The 19,945-nt window shown below is 38.6% G+C and overlaps 1 protein-coding gene across 14 annotated transcripts in view; it reads left to right on the plus strand.

The window, feature by feature from the left end:
* LOC109421509 (uncharacterized) overlaps positions 1-19,945 on the plus strand; it is a 486,639-nt gene that overhangs the window by 163,620 nt on the left and 303,074 nt on the right. For all 14 annotated transcript variants that reach the window (XM_029870934.2, XM_062849628.1, XM_029870933.2 and 11 more), the window contains one exon: positions 12,143-12,474. In XM_029870934.2, coding sequence (XP_029726794.1) covers positions 12,143-12,474 — 332 coding nt within the window. The remainder of the gene's footprint in view (positions 1-12,142; positions 12,475-19,945) is intronic.

Here is a 19,945-nt window from a genome sequence, read left to right on the forward strand (position 1 = left end):
CTCACTAAACAGATTAACCCTCTAATACCCAACCCCGCCTCTAGACGGGGTATAGTTTGAGCATTTTTGTAATTTTTGTTTCGTGGAAAACCAAAATTTTTATATTTTTGGCTGATATTTAGGACTGTTTTGTATATCTCAAAATAGTTTTTGGTGTATTTTAAAGCGTATTTACATTTTTTTAAAATCATTGAAAAATTGATGTTTTTGTCACCTTCTAGAAGTCATTGTTTATTTTGTATTGAATCGCTACAAATAACATATTTTTAATTTTTCCCAAATCATTCTGTCTTAGTTTTATAGTTTAAGGGAATCGAATACACTCTAAAATTATTTTCCTTAAAATTACACGGAAAATAAAATTTTCTATGAAAAAAAATAAAAATAAAAATATTTTAACAATAATCATAAAAACTCAAAATGTTTTCATCTCAAAAAATCCGTACACCAAATAGGCTTCCAGGATAAATATAAAACTGTGGGGATGTTCAAAATAAAAATTAGAAAAATCGAAAACTGAAATTCACGAAATCGAGAATTAAGAAGAATCATCTTCCAAAACATGTTTAAATCGATTTTAGATGACGAAAAATGATATTTAGATCAAAATCAAAAATTTGGGTGTTAGAGGGTTAAATTGCTGCGTAAGCCATGATTTTCTGCTTATTTGAAATATTTCATTATTTTGTGAATGAAATAATCAAAGATTGCCTTGATGATCGCGACGTTTAATCAGTTTGCGCTGTTAAGTGAATCCTCCTAGTGGCTTTTTCTTCCATTTCCATATTAAAACAATAGCATGAAACGAGATCACCAATTTATAAGTCGTTCTCCATCTCTGCATCGTCGATTGTCTGGGTTTCCATCGAACATATACACTAAAATACACACAAGCGAAACTGATCACCTTCCCTTACTCGCACTTACACGCGGATCGACGACGCGATGAATTGAAGATAGGAACCGGATAGAACTATCGCCACGGATGGAAAATGTCATTTCGTTATTTGCTTATTTCGCTGCACCTAGTAGGAAATGTAAATCGACGACATCATTGATTATTCATGCCTAATCAGCATTACGGATTGGTGATGCTTACGAGCAGAAATTTATACCGTAAGTGGTGTAAAAAGGAAAACGTCATGACATTTTTTTTCATTAGAATCCGCGACATTTTCTGCGGCATCCGATGAACTTGGAAAAAATCATCGTGAACAGGATTTAGTCCAGACCTCAGTTTCACGTCGACTTTGTGACTATCTACCCTCTCCCACTAACAAAGTTTTTTCCTGTGACAACCGTGGAGCTGCAGGGGTACACTGTGGAAGTCTCGAGTAGCAACGTCATAGCATGTCACACTAAAATTCCTTCTCTTCCCCGATGACCGCGATGACCGTAAGGACGTGGTAGATGCCGGTACTGACAGAGTTCTGATCCTCATCCTCAAAAGTGCACATTATACGGTCATCTCATGCTCATGCTCCTCATTTTGACTTCGAAGCGGCCTGGCTATCTGATCAGAACTATATTACTTTGACCATTACTTGTAGATTGCACTCCACAAAGAAGTGTAAATATTTCAATCGGAGATTCGGTGCAGTGTCTACTATCCAGAGTTTAAAATTTTCATTTTCAATGAGTGAAATTCAACGTGAATTTTGAAAATTCTCATTTGAGGGATCATAATAAAATTCATTTTGATGATTGATTTTTCTCACTTATTTATTCATTTTTCTGTCACTGACAATTTTCACTGAAAAATATAACTAGACCATAACTCCCGATTATTCTTCCAATCACCTCAAAACTTGTGTATAGAATACTAATTAACTGCTCTATTTCTTCATTAAGTCGGATTGTGCTTCTTTTTACAGAATTTGGACATTTTATGACGTGCGAAAAAAGAGAGGCATTCAGCAGACAATTAATGTGGCCAAACACGAATGAAAAAAACGAGAATGTCAATCTTCACATTCAACCTTCGATTTTTTTGCACACTGCTACTATCTGTCTGTGTCTACTAGCTTTAGCACACGGAAGTAAACATTATTGGCACATTCTACCGTGCCGTAGTAGCGTGACGTTACAACGTTGCTACTCACACTAAGCATTCCCATTTTTAACATACTTTCCTAATGAAAACTAACTGTACAACAGATCATACTTATTGAAAATTTTACTAGGAATCCGAATATGTAAAAATATTTGAGGGTTTACGGTCGAATTTACGAGTTATAGTGGAAAATCTGACAGAAAAGGCGTCAAAACGTTGTAACGTCACGGTAGAATGTGTCTATTACCAGCTGGATATTCGAGCTGCTTCAATAGCGTACCCACTGTGTAATTCCACAAAAATAGTGGCAACTGCCCTTGGAGGCATCCACAAACTCTCTTTTTTCTAGATATTGACTGACATACTGTTGAGAAACGATGACGGGTTGTTTTTGAGTGAAAATGGTTTCTCGATATCATAAACAACATTGCAAAGGAGCCAAAGAGAGGATTTTCGCAATTGCTAAAGCCTGGAACTGGAACCTTTCAAATTAATGTCTGATCTACCCGAAATGTGCTGAATATCAATATCACTGCTAAACATTAGCATAAGGCCTTTAGAAATGCAGTATGTAAGGATTTGTTCGAAAGCATTCGTAGTATACATCTCAGAGAGAAGTGTAGTGGCTATAGATTGTTGACAACCTTACATGCTCGAGGTATGACACGTGGATTTGTCATTTAATTTCTATTGAAAATAGCAGACATCAAGTTTCCAAGGCGAAAATATACAGAGTAGTTCTATGTAGAGCGCATAATGCGAAGGCCTCGAGATTGTAAATAGGGTTTTTTGTGATTATTTTGTTATTTTTAGTTAGTTATTTATAAATTTATGACATCTGTTCCCTTGTAATATTTCAATATGTCCCATAGAATTTCCATGATTTTATTTCCATTATTGTTTTTTATTATGAGGACTCAGGAGTACATACTACTATACAACCAACATAATTGTCGGTCAATCAATTGAGTCCGACTGAATTATCCGCTTAAATGACCCGCACCAAGACCACTTTCGATAATGCGCGTGGGAATTTCGTAAATTCCCACCCCGCCCCCGGATTTTATACCTACCTACGGACGGCAAATGAAAACAATTGCACGCTCAGAAACATGAAACGCTTATCGAATTGGCTTCTTTAGCGTTGTTGAGATAATTCCATATTCTGAATCTCCATGCCAAACTGAGCCGAAATCCAAATTTTCATGAATTTTGGTGCCCGGGAACCTGTTTTAAAATCAATTTGAAGTTTGTATGGGAGCGATTTGTCGAATCACCCCTCGTCGCATTTTGTACTGGGTGGAGCTGTCAAACAGTTACCCAGCTGTCAAAAGGTGATTTTGAAAAATCTCTTTGAAATTAATTTTAGGTACCAAAATAACGTTCTAAAAATCTGCAAAAAATCATAGTGGCTCAGAAAAAGGTGCTCTTTCGTTTAAAATCAAAAAATCGATACATTTTTCTTAATTTAAAAACCCAATTCCCACGGGCGGACACACACTTTCACTGACTTACGGGCACATAACTGGACACACAAAGCATTATTCGATGAGGAGAGGGAGGGGGTGGGGGTGAATCACCCCACTCCCTCTTCTATCATCGCCAAACCGTCTGTTTATATGCTGATGCGCTTTTATCACAAGCTGTTCGCGTCATGATAATGCATTGTTATACGGGTTCGTATGGGCGGCGGGGGAGGACGCTGCTGCAAGCACCGAATTTGTCTGTGTGTGCACAACAACAACACTGTTTTAAAGAGCGATGCGATGGCATGCTCGAAAACGTTTTGTTACAATTTGGCGTTTCGTGATGCGGGAATTCAGCAAAGTAGAGTACATCGACTTTAATATGTATGAATGTTTAATGTTTCATGTTGAATGGTGGTGTGAATTAAGTGCATCATGCATGGAGTGCTCCACTTCACCCCGCACTTGCAGTGGTTTTGTTATCCATATTGTGATCATGGACAAGTTTGGCAAATTGTTGGGGAAAGTGCAACAGTTTAAAGTGAATTGGTTTGGGTAACTGTTGCATCTGAGGGTATCCAGTGGAATAATTTATTACGGATTATTTAAGTTGTAGGCCAAATCAATGTGGTGTATGATTAAAACATTGATTTCGTGACGTGGTTATACATATTGTGATTCATTGATATGCATAAATCATGCAAGGGAAGACTACTGTCTAGCTTAAAGTTTCGTCGACATTTGAGCTTTTTTTGAATTTCATAATCGGATTCACAGCTATCACACGCAAATGAATAATCTTGCTAAATATTCGTCATGTTATATCTGAGTCGGCAGAAATCAGTCATTGCTTTTACCAGCATGCTGCAATTCCGCTTAGACAGATTTGTTAGATACTTCGCCACCCCTGGAGATGGCTCAGTAGTACAATACAATTTTGTTTAACGACATCATTCCAAACCAAACTATTCCTGTATTGTTTGTGCTGAGTGGCAGCCCAGGTTTCAATCTGAAGCTTTAACTAGCACTTCGATACCGGGATAACTGGCTCAGGACTAATGAAGTCATGTAATGCTCCAATACGAGCTAATTCATCAGCCATTTCATTTCCAGCGATGGAAGAATGGCCAAGTACACATGCAAGGTGATAGGCGATAACTAACTTCGACCTAGTCTAGGTCTGGCTAACTAACCTGCTAGTCTAATAGCAGACTTGCCATATGAACAGAAGTAGTACTTCGTCCATAACGTGTTGCTAAAGTGCTGATTGCACTCCGCTCATAAGAGCAAAGATTTCGCCCTGAAAAACGGTGCAGTGTCTATCAAGTGAGTAAGACGGATGTAGCCTTAGCTCACGAGAGTGGACACCAGCACCTGCTACCGTCGAGAAGGGAACCATCAGGGTTACATACGAGGCCGTTTGAAATACTTCTCTCCAGATAACCACTCTTCCCGGGAAGGGAGTTTTGTAGAAAATTACCTAAAATTACAAGCAACTTAAAGCACTTGGAGCAAGGACAACTTTGTCCTAATTCAGCAAAATTGTAAACAACAAGATCTGTGTTGATGTTTGATTCACAGGGTTTTCCTCTAGTAAACCGAGTACCGAGTGAATTGTTCTCATTTCGCCCTTTTGCCATCACAAAAGACATCCATAAACCATTGTCCGAACATCAGTTTAGTTAATCCATTTGATATCCTTGGGTCCACGTTTTACCAAATTTCCGCGGGTTTACCCAAAGGCCATACAAGCTTTCTTGATTCTGGACTCAATGTAAGTTCTCCAGGAAAGCTTGGAATCAAGATAACTCCCAACGTAGTGTACCTGATCAGACACATTGATTTCAGAATCGATGAGACGCAAAAGTCGAACGCCATTACAGTTTCGCTTTTCCGTGAAAAGAACATTAGATGTTTTACTCGGTTTAATCGAAAGGCCACAGGCGACGCCAACTATCAACTACCTGAAGGACGCTTTGCACAAGGTCAAAAAGAGTGCCGATGAACATACCAACAGTTGGTTAGTTACTAAAAATGTTAGATATTCGTCGGCAAAACCATAAGTAGGAAAACCGTCAATTATTGAGTTGCCTCAACTCGATAGCATATCTGCTAGTTATGAGATTCCGCTTAAGCGTGGATTAGACTCCCCCTTACGGGCATCCACAAACACTCAATTCCGTAATCGCTGCTTAACGCAATAGCGAGAAGAGATGTCGGATGAGCATTTGGTGAATCCAATTGGAAATCATTGGAGATATACTATGACTCCGTGCGGCTTCCAATATGGCATCGTAAGGCACGTTGTCAAAGGCACCCTCGATATCTAAGAAAACACCCAAGCAGGATTGCTTTTGAGTGATTGCCTTCTCGATATCGTAAACAACCTTATGTAAAAGATTAACAGTGCAGTTACCAGATTGGTAGGCATGTTGGAAGAGGCACGTTTGCCAGATGAACATCACGGATGTGATAATCAACAATGCGTTCTAAGCATTTTAAAAGAAAAGAGGTCAAACTGATAGGCCTGAATCTCTTTGCTTCTTCATACGACGCACGACCCAGTTTCGGAAAGAACTTCACAGTAATATCCCGCCAAGATTTGGGAATATACCCTGTAGCAAAACTGCAAACAAGTAGTTGTTTCAAAACATGTTTGAAATGATCAAATCCCTTCTGAATCAAAATAGGATAAATCCCATCTGCCCCAGGAGATTTGAAAGGAGCAAAGATATTAAGTGCCCTTTCAATCGATTCTAAAGTTACGATACTCCGAGCCAGAATCATAACCACAAGAAAAGACATCAGGTTCATCCGAAGATGTAATATTCACACATTTAGGGGAAGTGCTTACTAAAACAGTCCAAAACTTCCTCATAAGAGGAAATGAAATCGCCATTCGACAAACAACATTCGTTCACTTGAAAATCCTTAGATTTTGCAAGGATTTTGTTCAATCGACTGGCTTCACTCAGACTGGAAATATTTGTACAACGGTTTTTCCAGCCGGATCGTTCAGCAGACCGGAGAGCTTTCTTGAAGGCCTTGCGAGCCGACCTGAAAGCCTCCGAACCAGCCAAACGTCGTCTGTTCCAACTCTTTCTACGTTGCTTCCTGAGTTTCGCCAGATCAGAGTTCCTCCTAGGGGTTCCTCTGGTGGTCTTCACAAACCGTATAAGGCAAGCTTCTTCTAAAGCTTCCATGATGAAAGTCGTTGTAATATCAACGGCATCATCTAAATCACTTGCAGTGTCAATGAATGGTGAGTGAGTATCCATGAAATTTGTCCGCAACCAATTCAATAAAGAGATATCCCAGTTGGCTGACTGGAGATTCCTGAAACGCAAACTTTGTGAAGTTAACATTCAAGTGTTCGAAAAAGATGTAGCGATGATCAGATAAAGATTCTTCATCTGACAAATGTCAATTGCTCAACTCGAAACTAATTCTGCTAGAGCACGGGTTCCCAACCGGTGGTCCGCGGCCCCCTGGGGGGCCGTGAAGCCAGTCCAGGGGGGCCGCGTGATCCAAGATCTGTACTACTTAAGTCTTCATCAAATTGGGGCTGCTCAGAATATCATCTGAGCTGCCCCAGATGATATTCGAAGTGCAGTATGCGATGACTTGCTTGAAAGCATTCGTAGGGGATGGTTGAACACATCACCGTGAAAAAGCATATACATGTCTGGTGGCTAGTTAAAAAATGTGTGTAGCAACGATTGCGTTGTTGACAAGCACACATGCTCGAGGCTTTACACGCGATTTTGCCATTTTTGCTAAAATAGAAAACACCAGGTTCACAAGGTTTCCTAGATAGAAATTCCTCTTATGAAAATAAGGTTCCTGGACTAAAGCCACTTTACAGCCCATTGATCGTCTGCAAAGATTGATCGTTGCTGTTCTTTTTTGCTGAAGATTGATCTGAGCTATCCTGACCATAACTACCCAAACTAGGCAAGATTAAACTCTTTTTATCACTGCATAAAGTAGAACAGCAGCAATGAAGCCAGACCGGAATCCAATGGAAAACGCCAAAGGCGAGGATGCATAGAATACTCCGTGTAAATCGCATAATGCGAAACCATATAGGTGAAAATTTAAACTAATTAATGACTTCTTCAGATTCCCGCCCTCATTCAGTTTCTAGTTTGAGAAGAAGGGCAACTGATTGTCTCGGAGAAGCACAAGGTAGCAACACTGCGCTATTGCTTCGGTAAGCGCAGTAAGGGCACCGTTATAGTTACGCGTGAGAGTGGGAGTGCGCGTGTGCGAGGCCGCGAAGAAGAATATCAACAATAACAAATCCACGAAAATCCTATGGACGCGCACTCTCACTCTCACTCTCACTTTGAAGCGGCACTATGGCAGCGCGGTAAGAGCAAAATACTGCGGAGGGTGCCCTGGTACTACACTGGGTTAAGGTTTTCATTAGACCCTCTCAACCATCCATTCCTTGGCACGGTAAGCAAAAAGCCGCATAACACCATGACTTAGGGGTCACCTGTGTAGTGAACAGGCAGTGTTTGTTTGTTCGAGAAAAGGATTTAACCTGGGAGCGGTCGCGTCGTTTACTGAGGATACGCACCATGAAAAATGCACACTTGTGGTACACAACGTGAGTGCGGCGTCGCTGCAGGTAGTCAAAGACGCGACTGTTCGAAGGTTAATATTGATGCTCAGCATCATACGAGCTCGAACAGCCGACATTTTTGAACATATTTATACAAAATCGTTAATTTTCTATTAAAACGATAACGGATACCCAATAAAATTCAGTTCATACACCCAGTGCTGAAAAATTCATTTCGTCATATCTAAATTCAATCACCTACAGCTCATTTTAGAAGCTGAACCTGAGAATATGGTATATGAAAAACTTGTGCGGCTAGACCTGTTTTGCAAGAAAGTCACGGAAAAACCGCTATTTTTTCGAAAATTTAAGGTAAATGTCACGGACTATCTTCGAAAAATGCCAATGATATTCACGGTGAATATCATTTGGCATTTTTCAAAGGTAGTCCGTGACATTTACCTTAAATTTTCGAAAAATAGCGATTTTTCCGTGACTTTCTTGCAGAACTGGTCTAGCCGCACAAGTTTTTCATTTGCCATATTCTCAGGTTCAGCTTCTAAAATGAGCTGTAGGTAATTGAATTTAGATATGACGAAATGAATTTTTTGTAATTGCGTTGCGAATTCCCCTACTTTTCACTCGCGGAAACAATGTTAAAACGGCCTACTTTTCTTCACTGAAGCAAAGGTGCCGAAAAGTACTACTTTTCGGCACTCTTTAGAGTGCTGAAAAGTAGTACTTTTCGGCACTTTTGCCAGCACACACTTTTTGTTAAGCACCGCTACTTTCGTAGATACAGTTGCTGCTTCTACATGCACTGAGCAGTTCGAATCCAAATCAGGACGATTCAGATTCTAATTTGAACTGCCAATCAGGCGTAGAAGCAGAAACTGAACCTACTTTTGCTTTTGCTTATGGTGCTGCATGACGACGACGGGAGCTTGAAAACTTGCGACAGTTGGCCTACCATAGCCTACCTGATCGAAGAAAATACTATTCACTACGTCCTGTCGCGCATGGAGGCTCGCACGTGGTTGCTGCTGTTACACGTTTGTGTGGCTAGAGAGATTATACTTTACGGGTATTTTTGCAATTACAAAAAGCTTTGTATGCAACGCGTTGCAAAACTCGATTTTTTCAGCACTCGTCGTATTTATCCAACTCGGCAAGCCTCGTTGGATAAACGTACAACTCGTGCTGAAAAAATCATCATTTTGCAACTTGTTGCATAAATAACTATTACAGCACTGCATATACCATAAACGAAAAACTTAGCTAGAAATACACACTTTCACGTGTTTGACCTATCACACGATTGCTGATAAGCATTTTCCGCTCCAGTGATTGTAGGAAAAAACAAACCCCCGAACTGATAAGTCGATGACCTTAACCCTCATACCGTGTTGTTCCGTCGTGCATTTGTCGAGAAATTCACAACCACGATAGGTGTGAATTGTTTAATTTCACACAGTCCATGCTTTTAGTAGAAACCTTGTATTCGAATCTCTGTGTTACAAACCGAACGTTTAAAGATCTAAGACATTAAACTGCATTTCAGCACGTAGTCCTCTTGAAACACTGTGAACACAGTTGACCTTGACCAGACTTGTAGAAATTAGGTCAACAAACTAAGTTTATTTCCAGTTACATACATATGAACTCCACCATATCAGACAGATAATTGACGTCACTTTATCAATCGAAATATCGAAATCGATAACAATCGGAATTGCATCACAAACATAAAACTTATTGTATTACTGCGGTCTGATAATATACATAGAAGAATCAAGTTCAAGGTCGTCGGAAATTTGCAGCCGTCTCGTGCAGAGCACTTTAAATATCGACTACGTCGAGCACCACAGCCCCATATGTATAGCCGGTTTGATGATCATATAACGTTTCGACGTATGTACGTACCGCCGAGATGTTGTACATATGTATGTATATGTATATCGGCTAGCGTTGCACACGAACACATTATATCGAGTCGCGAGTTTTAACGCGTGCCACAGTTGAACAGCAATCAAGGGGGTTTGATTATGTATACAATACATAGGCCTTCGTCGAGTCGACTGTGTGTAGTACACCAGAAATAACAAAACCGTCAAAAGCCGGCTTTTCATTCATTGTGAAACGTGGATTTAACGTGTTTCTTGTTTTTTTTTGTTGTGTTCGTTTGTTTACCTTTGGATAAGAGTTTCGATTGAAGTTTATTTTAAATTCCAGACAAGAGTTAGTTGTATGTGTACACAAACGTTCACCAACAACTTTTATGTATTAATAAAATTTAGTGCATTTTTACTTCACATAAAACCGGTTTATGTACAAAAGCCATGCATCCCTCTGTCTGTTCAAACCATACATCAATACCGCTACGTACCGTCGGCGTAGCTGAATGCTTCAACCATTCACCCAAAAGCGATGAATATCAGCCTTCCGCGTTTTGCTGTTTTGACAACTCACGCGAGCACCACTCAGCATTTCATTCATCTGATTTTTATTGGATTGTTCCATTTCATCCTCCCGAATGAGCATACAACTACCACGACAACAGTGAGCGGTGCATCGAACCGGTTCACTCACAACTGGTGCGCATAATCTTTGCCTTCAATGATTTATTTTTACAACTTTTTCACACCAACACCCAAACAATGCAAAAATGCATCAAACAACCAATACTGGCACGAGTAAAAAAAATTGCAACCCGAAACTCTTGCTCTCGCACGCATGTTTTTTCCCCTCCGTCATTCTCTCTCATTCGTGTGTTGCGCGCGATGACACGCACACACGCTCGGGAATGTTTGTGGCTGCTTCACAACTACACACAAAAGCACGCAGTGAGTGCTCAGAGCGAATAAGAGAATGAGAGACCGGAGAGGCTCTCGCGTAGGTTGTTCGCTCTTTCTCTTTGAGAAACAGCTCTTTTCTCTCGTATTGTTTCTTTTGTGTTTGTGAACACATGAACCTTCCATATTAGTAGCAGTGATATGCCACTGAAAGACCACCACAAAAACATTGTCGGCATCGGTAGCCAGCGAGACTCATGGCTTTACTTACGGCAATGAAAACACGAATGCGTTACAAAACATAAACAATGATTTTGTGGATTTTGTTTTCAATGGGTGTTTGAAAACAAACAGAATTGCACTTCTTTTTACTACGATAGTATTGATGATGGTGCATTTATTTATGGAAGGCATCACTCTTTTTATTATGTCATTATCAAACATTATTGATTTATAATCACTACTGGGGATCAACAAACTTTGTCATAATAATCGTTTTACGTGAATGTTATGGATAAGTCAATCCACTACCCATGTATTCTTACCATCGATGTTGACGTAATTGATATTAATTTATCTCTTCTCTTTCATATACTATACAGCATTTTTGGATACTAGTTTCATACTCAGAAGATGTTTTAAGGCTGACTACTTTTGAAAGTTTGTCATTTAATTATAACGTTTTTAGAATAATTATAATAAAGCTACGTCACGTCAAGAGTAAGTTCTATTTCTTCATATTTTTTCTTCAAAATGAGAAATTGTGTTGATAAGATATGACGAAGACTGTCGACTTGGTTCTGCAGATGATCAAAATATGTGTTTCCAGATAAATTGGTGAGCTCGTTCCAAAACTAGATAGCAGTTCATATCAATCACGGAAGAGCAACAATTGACATGTATAGGTCACTGCATTGCTTTGATTTTGAACGGAATTTTGACGTTTCTTGGCCTTGTTGTTTACAAAATTTCTATAAGAGTGAAAAAGAAGGAGAGAATTTCATGCAGTGCCCTATAGTCGGTCTAAGCTAGTTATACTAGCTACATTATAACACAGACAAAATTATACTTAGCTTATTTTCAAAGTAAGGAATTGTGTCTTGTATTTGATGATGACAAGGGGTCAAATATGCGTAATTCAAACGATAAGTATGCCGAAAGGCATACTGTGAGATCAGAGTAGACCCAAGCTGTTGATGTTCCCATTGTTTCCACAAATAATCCTAAACATATTGTTTTTCTTTTTCTCCTCTTTTCCCAGGTTGGTGGTCGATGGCCCAACTAGCGGCCCAGGACTACTTTGCCCGGTTGCAGGCATCCGGAATGTCGCAGTTGCAGTTTCCGCACGGGGCAGCCGACCTAGCCGGGGCGTTCCCCGGAGGCCTGGGGGCACTGGGTGCAATGGGGGCTGCCGGGGCAGCTGGAGCGGCCGGTGCTGCGGGCAACAGCGGACCCGGTGGTGCCAATGGGAAAGGTTCCGGTGGCAGCAAAGGAAAAAAGCGGGACCGCAGCAGTAATAGTAACAGTAGCAACGCTAGCAGTACGGGAGGCGGAGCCGGTGGAATGGGAGGCGGAAATGCTGGAGGGTATAAGGTGAGTCTGGCTAGCTTGTTAGGATTTTTTATTGTTTCATTCATCTTCTTCTATTATTCTCATTTTTCCTCTCTGAAATGAGCTCACAAATGTCCTTCAGGACGCGCGCTGTTGTAAAAAGTGCAACAATGTCAAAAAACCTCACTCGTCGTATACAGTGCGAGCGCGATGCAGTTTTGGCGCGCCCTGAGAGGTTAAATTACTACTGGTCATTGGAGTGAAAGTGATGGCGATTGGCGATTAAAATAGAGGTTATGTCGTGAAAATTTGGAATTTTGAAAGGGAAATACCAGTTCCATATAAACTTAATAACCTATTTTTTAGTAAATCGATTTTTTCTACCCGGTTTTTACCAAAAATACGAAATGGAATTTCACAAAACTCAACATCACTTTAGGAGGCCAATTCTAGACGATCATTTGAATAGGGCCTATCTGCTTTTCGCAAACAAACATGTTTTTGTCTCTGTAGATCTGCTTCCACCCACGCACATCAACACCCTTAACAGATAGCTTGAAGAACACTTTTTCTGATAAGGGTGTTGATGTGCGTGGGTGGATGTAGAGAGGCCCTACAGAGACAAAAACATGTATTATAACATGAGTAGTATTAATATCACCGAAAAAAAAACAATTAAAATTAATTAATTAATTAATTAATTAACAAAAACATGTTTGTTTATGCAAAGCAAATAGGCCCTTTTCAAATGTTCGTCTAGAATTCCACTAGAAATTTCTATAGAAATTACGCCAGGAATTACTTGAGATTTTCACGAAAAAAAAACTTGAGAAAAAATAAACTGATCTATTTATCCGAAGAATGCAGCAATATTGAACTGGCCCAAATACGAAAATGTCGAAAAATTCCACGGGGCACCCTCTAGAATCGTGCCTTTGGATGAGAAGAACAATCTGTGAAAGATTCAGTTCAATCGGTTGAAAACTGAGCTGGCGCAAATGAGTTGAAGGTTTGTATGGGAAATTCAGTCCAAATATATGGGGAATTGGATGACCTGCAGTCTCTCATTCAGCACGCCGGTTTGGGCGAGTTCAATTTGGCTCAGAATTGAAAGAATGGTAGTTGATACCCCAAAGAACAACTTTGTAGAAGATCATATCATGATAAAACTTACTTTAGTTGCGGTTTCAGCCAACGAAAGCAGGATGAGGACATCTTCCCCCGTTTACTCTCGGTTGTTATATGCAGCAAGCAGCACGTGTTTGTCGATCGTACTACATCATAGGCAGCTATGCAATGGAAATGAAGGACAACATAGCCGCCTATGATGTAGTGCGCAAGTTTAGAACGGAAAACACGTGCTGCATGTAACAACCGAGTGTAAACTTGGGAAGATGTCCTTATCCTGCTTTCGTTGGCTGAAACCGCAACTAAATTTGGTTTTATCGTGATATGGTCTTCTACAAAGTTGTTCATTAGGGTATCAACTACGATTTTTTTCAATTCTGAGCCAAATTGAACTCGCTTAACCGGCGTGCTGAATGAGAGACTGGAGGTCATCCAATTTCCAATATATTTGGACTGAACATCCCATACAAATCTTCACCTCATTTGCACCAGCTCAGTTTTCAACAGATTGAGCTGAATCTTTCACAGATTGTTCTTCTCATCCAAAGGCATGACTCTAGGGGTTGTTCCGTGAATTTTTTTGAAATTTTTTTTTTTGCGTCATACAAATGTGGGCCGGTCTAAGCAATATTTTTAAATGTTCTAGGGACTTTTTTTTGAAAATTTCTTACACCTTCGTACTACCAGATAAAACCTGAAAATCTGAAATTTCGAGAAAATTTATTTCAGCTGAAAAAGCTTTGCAATGATCAGAAAATGTGTCTGGCAAAGAACTTCATTTAAGTGTATCTTGGATTTATTGACCATGTTTAGAGTATTTCAGTAACAAATTTTGAAAACGACGTATAATGAATGGTGTAGCATTGATTATACGTCGTTTTCAAAATTTGTTACTGATTTAACTCTAAATGTTTGTAATTGAGAGACCCACATGTATAGGAGTGTAAGTGAAATTTCTGTAGAATATAAAATATTCATATCAACAGCTTTTGAAAACATTTTCATGACTATTTTAACGTTTATTGGAAAAATTTAAGAAAATTTGGTTAATTTCAAAATTTCATAACTCATAATTTCAACTTCCAAAGTTTTAGATTGTATTTCATCCCTCCCATGCAATCTTCCATCACTATTGGACAAAGAAGGATTTTCCCTGTCTAATAGAGTCGATCCCCAGCGTTGCAACAAGGGGTTGTTTCAAGAAGCAGTTACACCCTTTTGAAATGTTGGCACCGAGTTAATACCTACCACCAAAAAATCTATGCATGATTTTTTGGTGACATTAACGGTATATTTTCTTAGCACATTTATCGAAGAACTTCTTGAAGAAATTGTTAGAGAATTCGTTGGAGGAATTTCTGGTGAATGATGACTTTGCATATGTAATGTGTTAGGTGAAACTTCCGAGTATGTAATCCACAGACATCTGTATAAATTTGCAGCCTAGTTTTTTTTTGGCATGTTCCTAAGTTTTCTATGGTAGCTCTTTATTGTAAGCAGAATAAAGTTTTGCAATATAATTTTTAGCTCAACTGGGATACAACATTAAAGGATATCTAGTGAATACGACGGCACTATTAACCCTCGAGCGATCGCGCTGTTGTATTTTGTACATCAGGTTGAAAAAATCTCGCTTTTTGTACTTAGCACCAGTGTGGTGCTGAGGCAGGTGGTCAACCGCACGAGTTACGGAAGGTAATTATAACTTCTGTAGTAGCTTTTTGATATCCTAGAAGAATATTTGACAGGAGCCACAAAGAATTTTTTTAGAAAGAATATCCAATTGAATACTTATTAACATTTCTAAAAAATATGTTTGAACAGAACATTTGAAAGAAATCATGTGAAATTTTATGAAAATAATACACAAAGAAGGAACACCTGAGCAAATTGTAGCGAACTTCCAGTAAGCAACCCTCAGTATTTGGTAAAATTTACAATTACAATTTACAATTTCGAAATCCTGATTGGATTTTTGAAAATTTACCCATGACTAATTTGTGTAAGGCACTCCCCAGCCAACCACATATCGTAAATCATTGTGTGAAAAAAATCGTATATTTTTATGAAAATTCAGAATTGAATAACAATATGTATATTTGTTGACGATGATTGCGTAAAATAGCATTTCATGCCAAATTAAATTTCAATTGCGATTTTGTTTCATATAGTCGTCTCCGATCATAAAAGGTGCGAGATACTATCGGTAGGATCGCACAAAATCGGATAGATCGTGAAAAAAAAAAATATACATTCTTAGTGTCAAGCTGCAAGTTCGCTGGCATCGTATATACGATTTCTTTGAATATTGTGGAAATCGTCGCTTCACATCGTATATGAATCTGCTAAATCGAGCTTGCAACCTAAAGGTATGATGAAAATCGGTGAAATCGCATACAACTATAACAATGTTGTATATTGATCGTTTGCGTCACACTTGCGTCGTATACAAAGTGAATGAAATCGTAGAAATCGTATACAGCATCCGCTCGATAACTGACTGCTGTTTAACTGGACTGCTTTTTAACTGGGCGCTCGATAACTGGATACCAGTTGAAAAGCAGTTGTCTGTCAAAAATAAACGAAATTTAACCTCACATTTTGCAAATCAGTAAACAAAACAAAATATAACAAGCCTCCGGCTCCGGAAGCTCAGTCCAGTTATCGAGCGGCGCTCACTAACTGAACTGTCGTCAAAGCCCAGTTATCGAGCGGAAGCTGTATTCATTTTTACAGTCACATATGATTGTTACTGCACTTTTAATAGTCGAATCTTAATCTCGAAAATCGTAAATGGTTTTGTTTACATATTTGTATGATGGAGAAAAAGAAAAAAAAGGTATTTATCACAAATTTGTATTTTTGTTGTTGTTGACACATTCCAACCATGGCAGCAATAATTTCAACCAAATATATATGTAGGTTTTCATACTAGCAGATGACTTATAAGTGATGTATTGATTCCAACAACGATGTGAATTGCGGGCCTCTTGCACGGCACCACTTTTGTTGCCACTCAATGCACAACGACAACGCTCCCACCACAAGTCTCGCACCGTATCATGCTTATTTTTATTCGTTTCATGCCATACGAGAAATCGTAAATTATGTTGGATGGAATCGCAGTAATCGTATATATGTTTCGATATGGCCTCCACTTTAGTATGTATATGCCTGTTTCGTATATTGAATACGATTTCTTTAGTGCTGTACTACTTCAGGGATTTCTACCGGGATTGCTTTACAAAATCCTGAAAGGATTCTAGCCGACATTCCTTCAGGGATTCCTCCTGGTATTTTTTCAAAGCTTTCTGCCGAGATTTATTCAGAGAATCCTAGTGGGATTTATTTAAGTATACATACGGGCTTCCTGTTGGTATTCCTTGAAAGATTTTCTCGGGATTTCTTCAGTAATTCCTCCTAGGATTTCTTTCAAAAATTCCTCCCGGAATTTTTTCTCAGGATTCTTCTAGATGTTGCTCCTAGAATTCGTTAAGGGATTACTCCCGAGATTCCTTCAGAGATTTCTACCGGGATTGCTTCAGAAAATCTTCCTTCAGAGATTTCTACTGGGATTGCTTCAAAAAATCTTGGAAGAAGTTTTTCATGTGTTCTTGTCGGCATTCCTTCAGGGATTACTGCTGGAGTTCCTTCAAAGATCCCTTCTAGGATAACGTAAAGGATTCCTTGAGGATTACTTCAGGTATTACCCCTAATATTCTTTCCAAGATTCCTTCAGGGAAATGTCTTGCCATTTTGCTGCCAGAAAGAGAAACGTTCAACACCGCTGCTCTCCTTGCAAACGGCGAGAGAACATTTCTGTCATGACACAGCTGCCCGGAATGGTAAGACATTTCTATCTAGTGGAGACGTCGGGTCCCTTCAAAGATTCTTCCCGGCTTTTTGGTATTCCTCAAGAGATTTCTCCAATGATTCTTTCAGGCATTTCTGCTGAGCTTCTTTCCGTGTGTGTGTGTGTTTTTTTTGTAAGGATCCCATCAGAACAGAACCTACGGGATTTCTCCCGGGATTGCTCCAGGGATTTCTACAGTTAATTTTAGTCCAGCGTTAGTTAGAGCTAATAAGAAGAGTGGAAGAATAAGAGAAAAAAAATGAGAAACAGAGAGAAATAGACTTTTTGATGCCCATAACTGCATAACAGTCACATTCGACAAAGGTAGGCATTGCAGAACATGGAGCTCGATTTGGCAATTTGTGCTCTCTAGTAAACTATGATGTCATCTAACAGTCATTTTCTTATTGTTCTTGAGTAATTATACTCTCTTTCACTTATTAAACCTGCATGGTATCTGTACGGATCAGAATACGACGATAGAATAAATGTTGTGCTAAAATATAGCTTGATGAAATTGTCAGATGTTGCAGACCAACACTGAAGCATTTTTTTTTTGGAAGTACACTATAAACTTCCAATTTTTCGTCAATTCATGCTTATTTTATTGGAACTTGACCGTTGATCACATTTTTATGGAGATTAAAATTGAGAGACCACTTGATATACGTTAACGGGTTAACGCTGCACAGATATCTGCCAAGGCTCCCATGCCTGTTCGTAACTCCATTTAGGTGCTCATCGAAGTGCTGCTTCCACCTTTCAATCACCTCACGTCTGTCCGTCAAGAGACCCTAATCTCTGCACATTTCGGCTCGCTGATCGAAAGCGTTACGGATACGGTGGGCCTTTAGCACAACTTCCACGCTTCTTTATAAAGGCACTAGCAGGTTGAAGAACAATCTGTTAATTCTGCGAACACACTCATCATAAATCTATAGCACCAATGCACTAAGGGCCAGAATCGCAATCTAGCGGAACAAAATTAATTACTCCAAAACGAAGCATTTCCGGCACATGGTGTCTTCGACAAAGTTGCTTGACATCAGCAGGGGCATCTACTGCTAAGAACTTAGTAGTTCGCAACTCGTCCGCATAGGTGGCGCCACCATCTAACTTCTTTGTTTTACGTCCTAGAGACTTGGCGTCTTCGGCAAAGTTGTTCATTTTGGCAAAATAAACAACTCTTTCTCAGACGTTAGAATTCCACAGCCTACTGTTTTTGAGTTATTTTAAAAATAAAAAAACAATCAATGAAAAACAGTTTTTTAAGCTTATTTTGGCATTTTTACTAGAAACCATGTGAGTTTAATTTTTTTTTCTAATGCAAATGTGTCAAATCAAACACATTGTATGGAAATATATTCAATATTATCATTAAAAATAAAAAATAAAAATACAAATTCGAAAACAATAGTGTGAATTTCAAGCCTTAATATCTCACAAAGCGCAAAAAATCGCAACTTCAAATTTTCAGCAAATACGAAGCAATACTAGGTGAACATACTGTCAAAAATTTGGAGAGGTATTTTTTGGTGTTTTTGAGATAATAGCTTTTTAGTAACACCATAAATATAAGTAGTGCCAGCGTGTAACTTTTTACTGTTACACATTAGAGAGTTCATGTCTTCGAGAAAGTTGTTCATTTTGACTGAATAAACAACTCTTTCTTAGACGTCAAAATTCCACGGCCTACTGTTTTCGAATTATTGTATACAAACTAGATTTTATTGATAAAAATTGTCAATAAAACACATTTTGATGCAATAGTGTGAACAATTGTTTATTGTTTTAATTTTACGATACATAGTAGGTCATGAAAGTGTCAGTTTACTATTGTCAGCATGGCCCAAGGTATCTTTCAATTTTTGCTTGTTATTTTCAAAATGATTTAAGCTTAACCTATTTTGTCAATTATTTTAAATTTTAGAGCGCGAAATATCTTGCCGTAAGCTCGTGGATTTGTTCCTGGATGGAAAGGACGGTGATCAATCTCTAGAGATTGTGAAACTAAAGCTACACGAAACTGATATTTTCATGGCCCGCTATGTGTCGTAAAAGCAAAAACAATTTAAAAAATAGCTCATACTATTGCATCATAATGTGTTTTTTTTCAATAAAATCTAGTTTGTACACAGTAACTCGAAAACAGTAGGCCGTGGAATTTTGACGTCTAAGAAAGAGTTGTTTATTTAGGCAAACTGAACAACTTTCTCGAAGACATAAACTCTCTAATATCTAACAGTAAAAAGTTACACGCTGGCACTACTTATATTTATGGTGTTACTAAAAGGCTATTATCTCAAAAACACCAAAAAATACCTCTCCAAATTTTTGACAGTATGTTCACCTAGTATTGCTTCGTATTTGCTGAAAATTTGAAGTTGCGATTTTTTGCGCTTTGTAAGATATTAAGGCTTGAAATTCACACTATTTTTTCAAATTTTTATTTTAATTTTTAACTTTTAATGATAATATTGTACATATTTCCATACAATGTGTTTGGTTTTACACATTTGCATTAGGAAAAAA

Source organism: Aedes albopictus, chromosome 2 (genome assembly GCF_035046485.1).
Source record: "Aedes albopictus strain Foshan chromosome 2, AalbF5, whole genome shotgun sequence".
Lineage (NCBI taxonomy): Eukaryota > Metazoa > Arthropoda > Insecta > Diptera > Culicidae > Aedes > Aedes albopictus.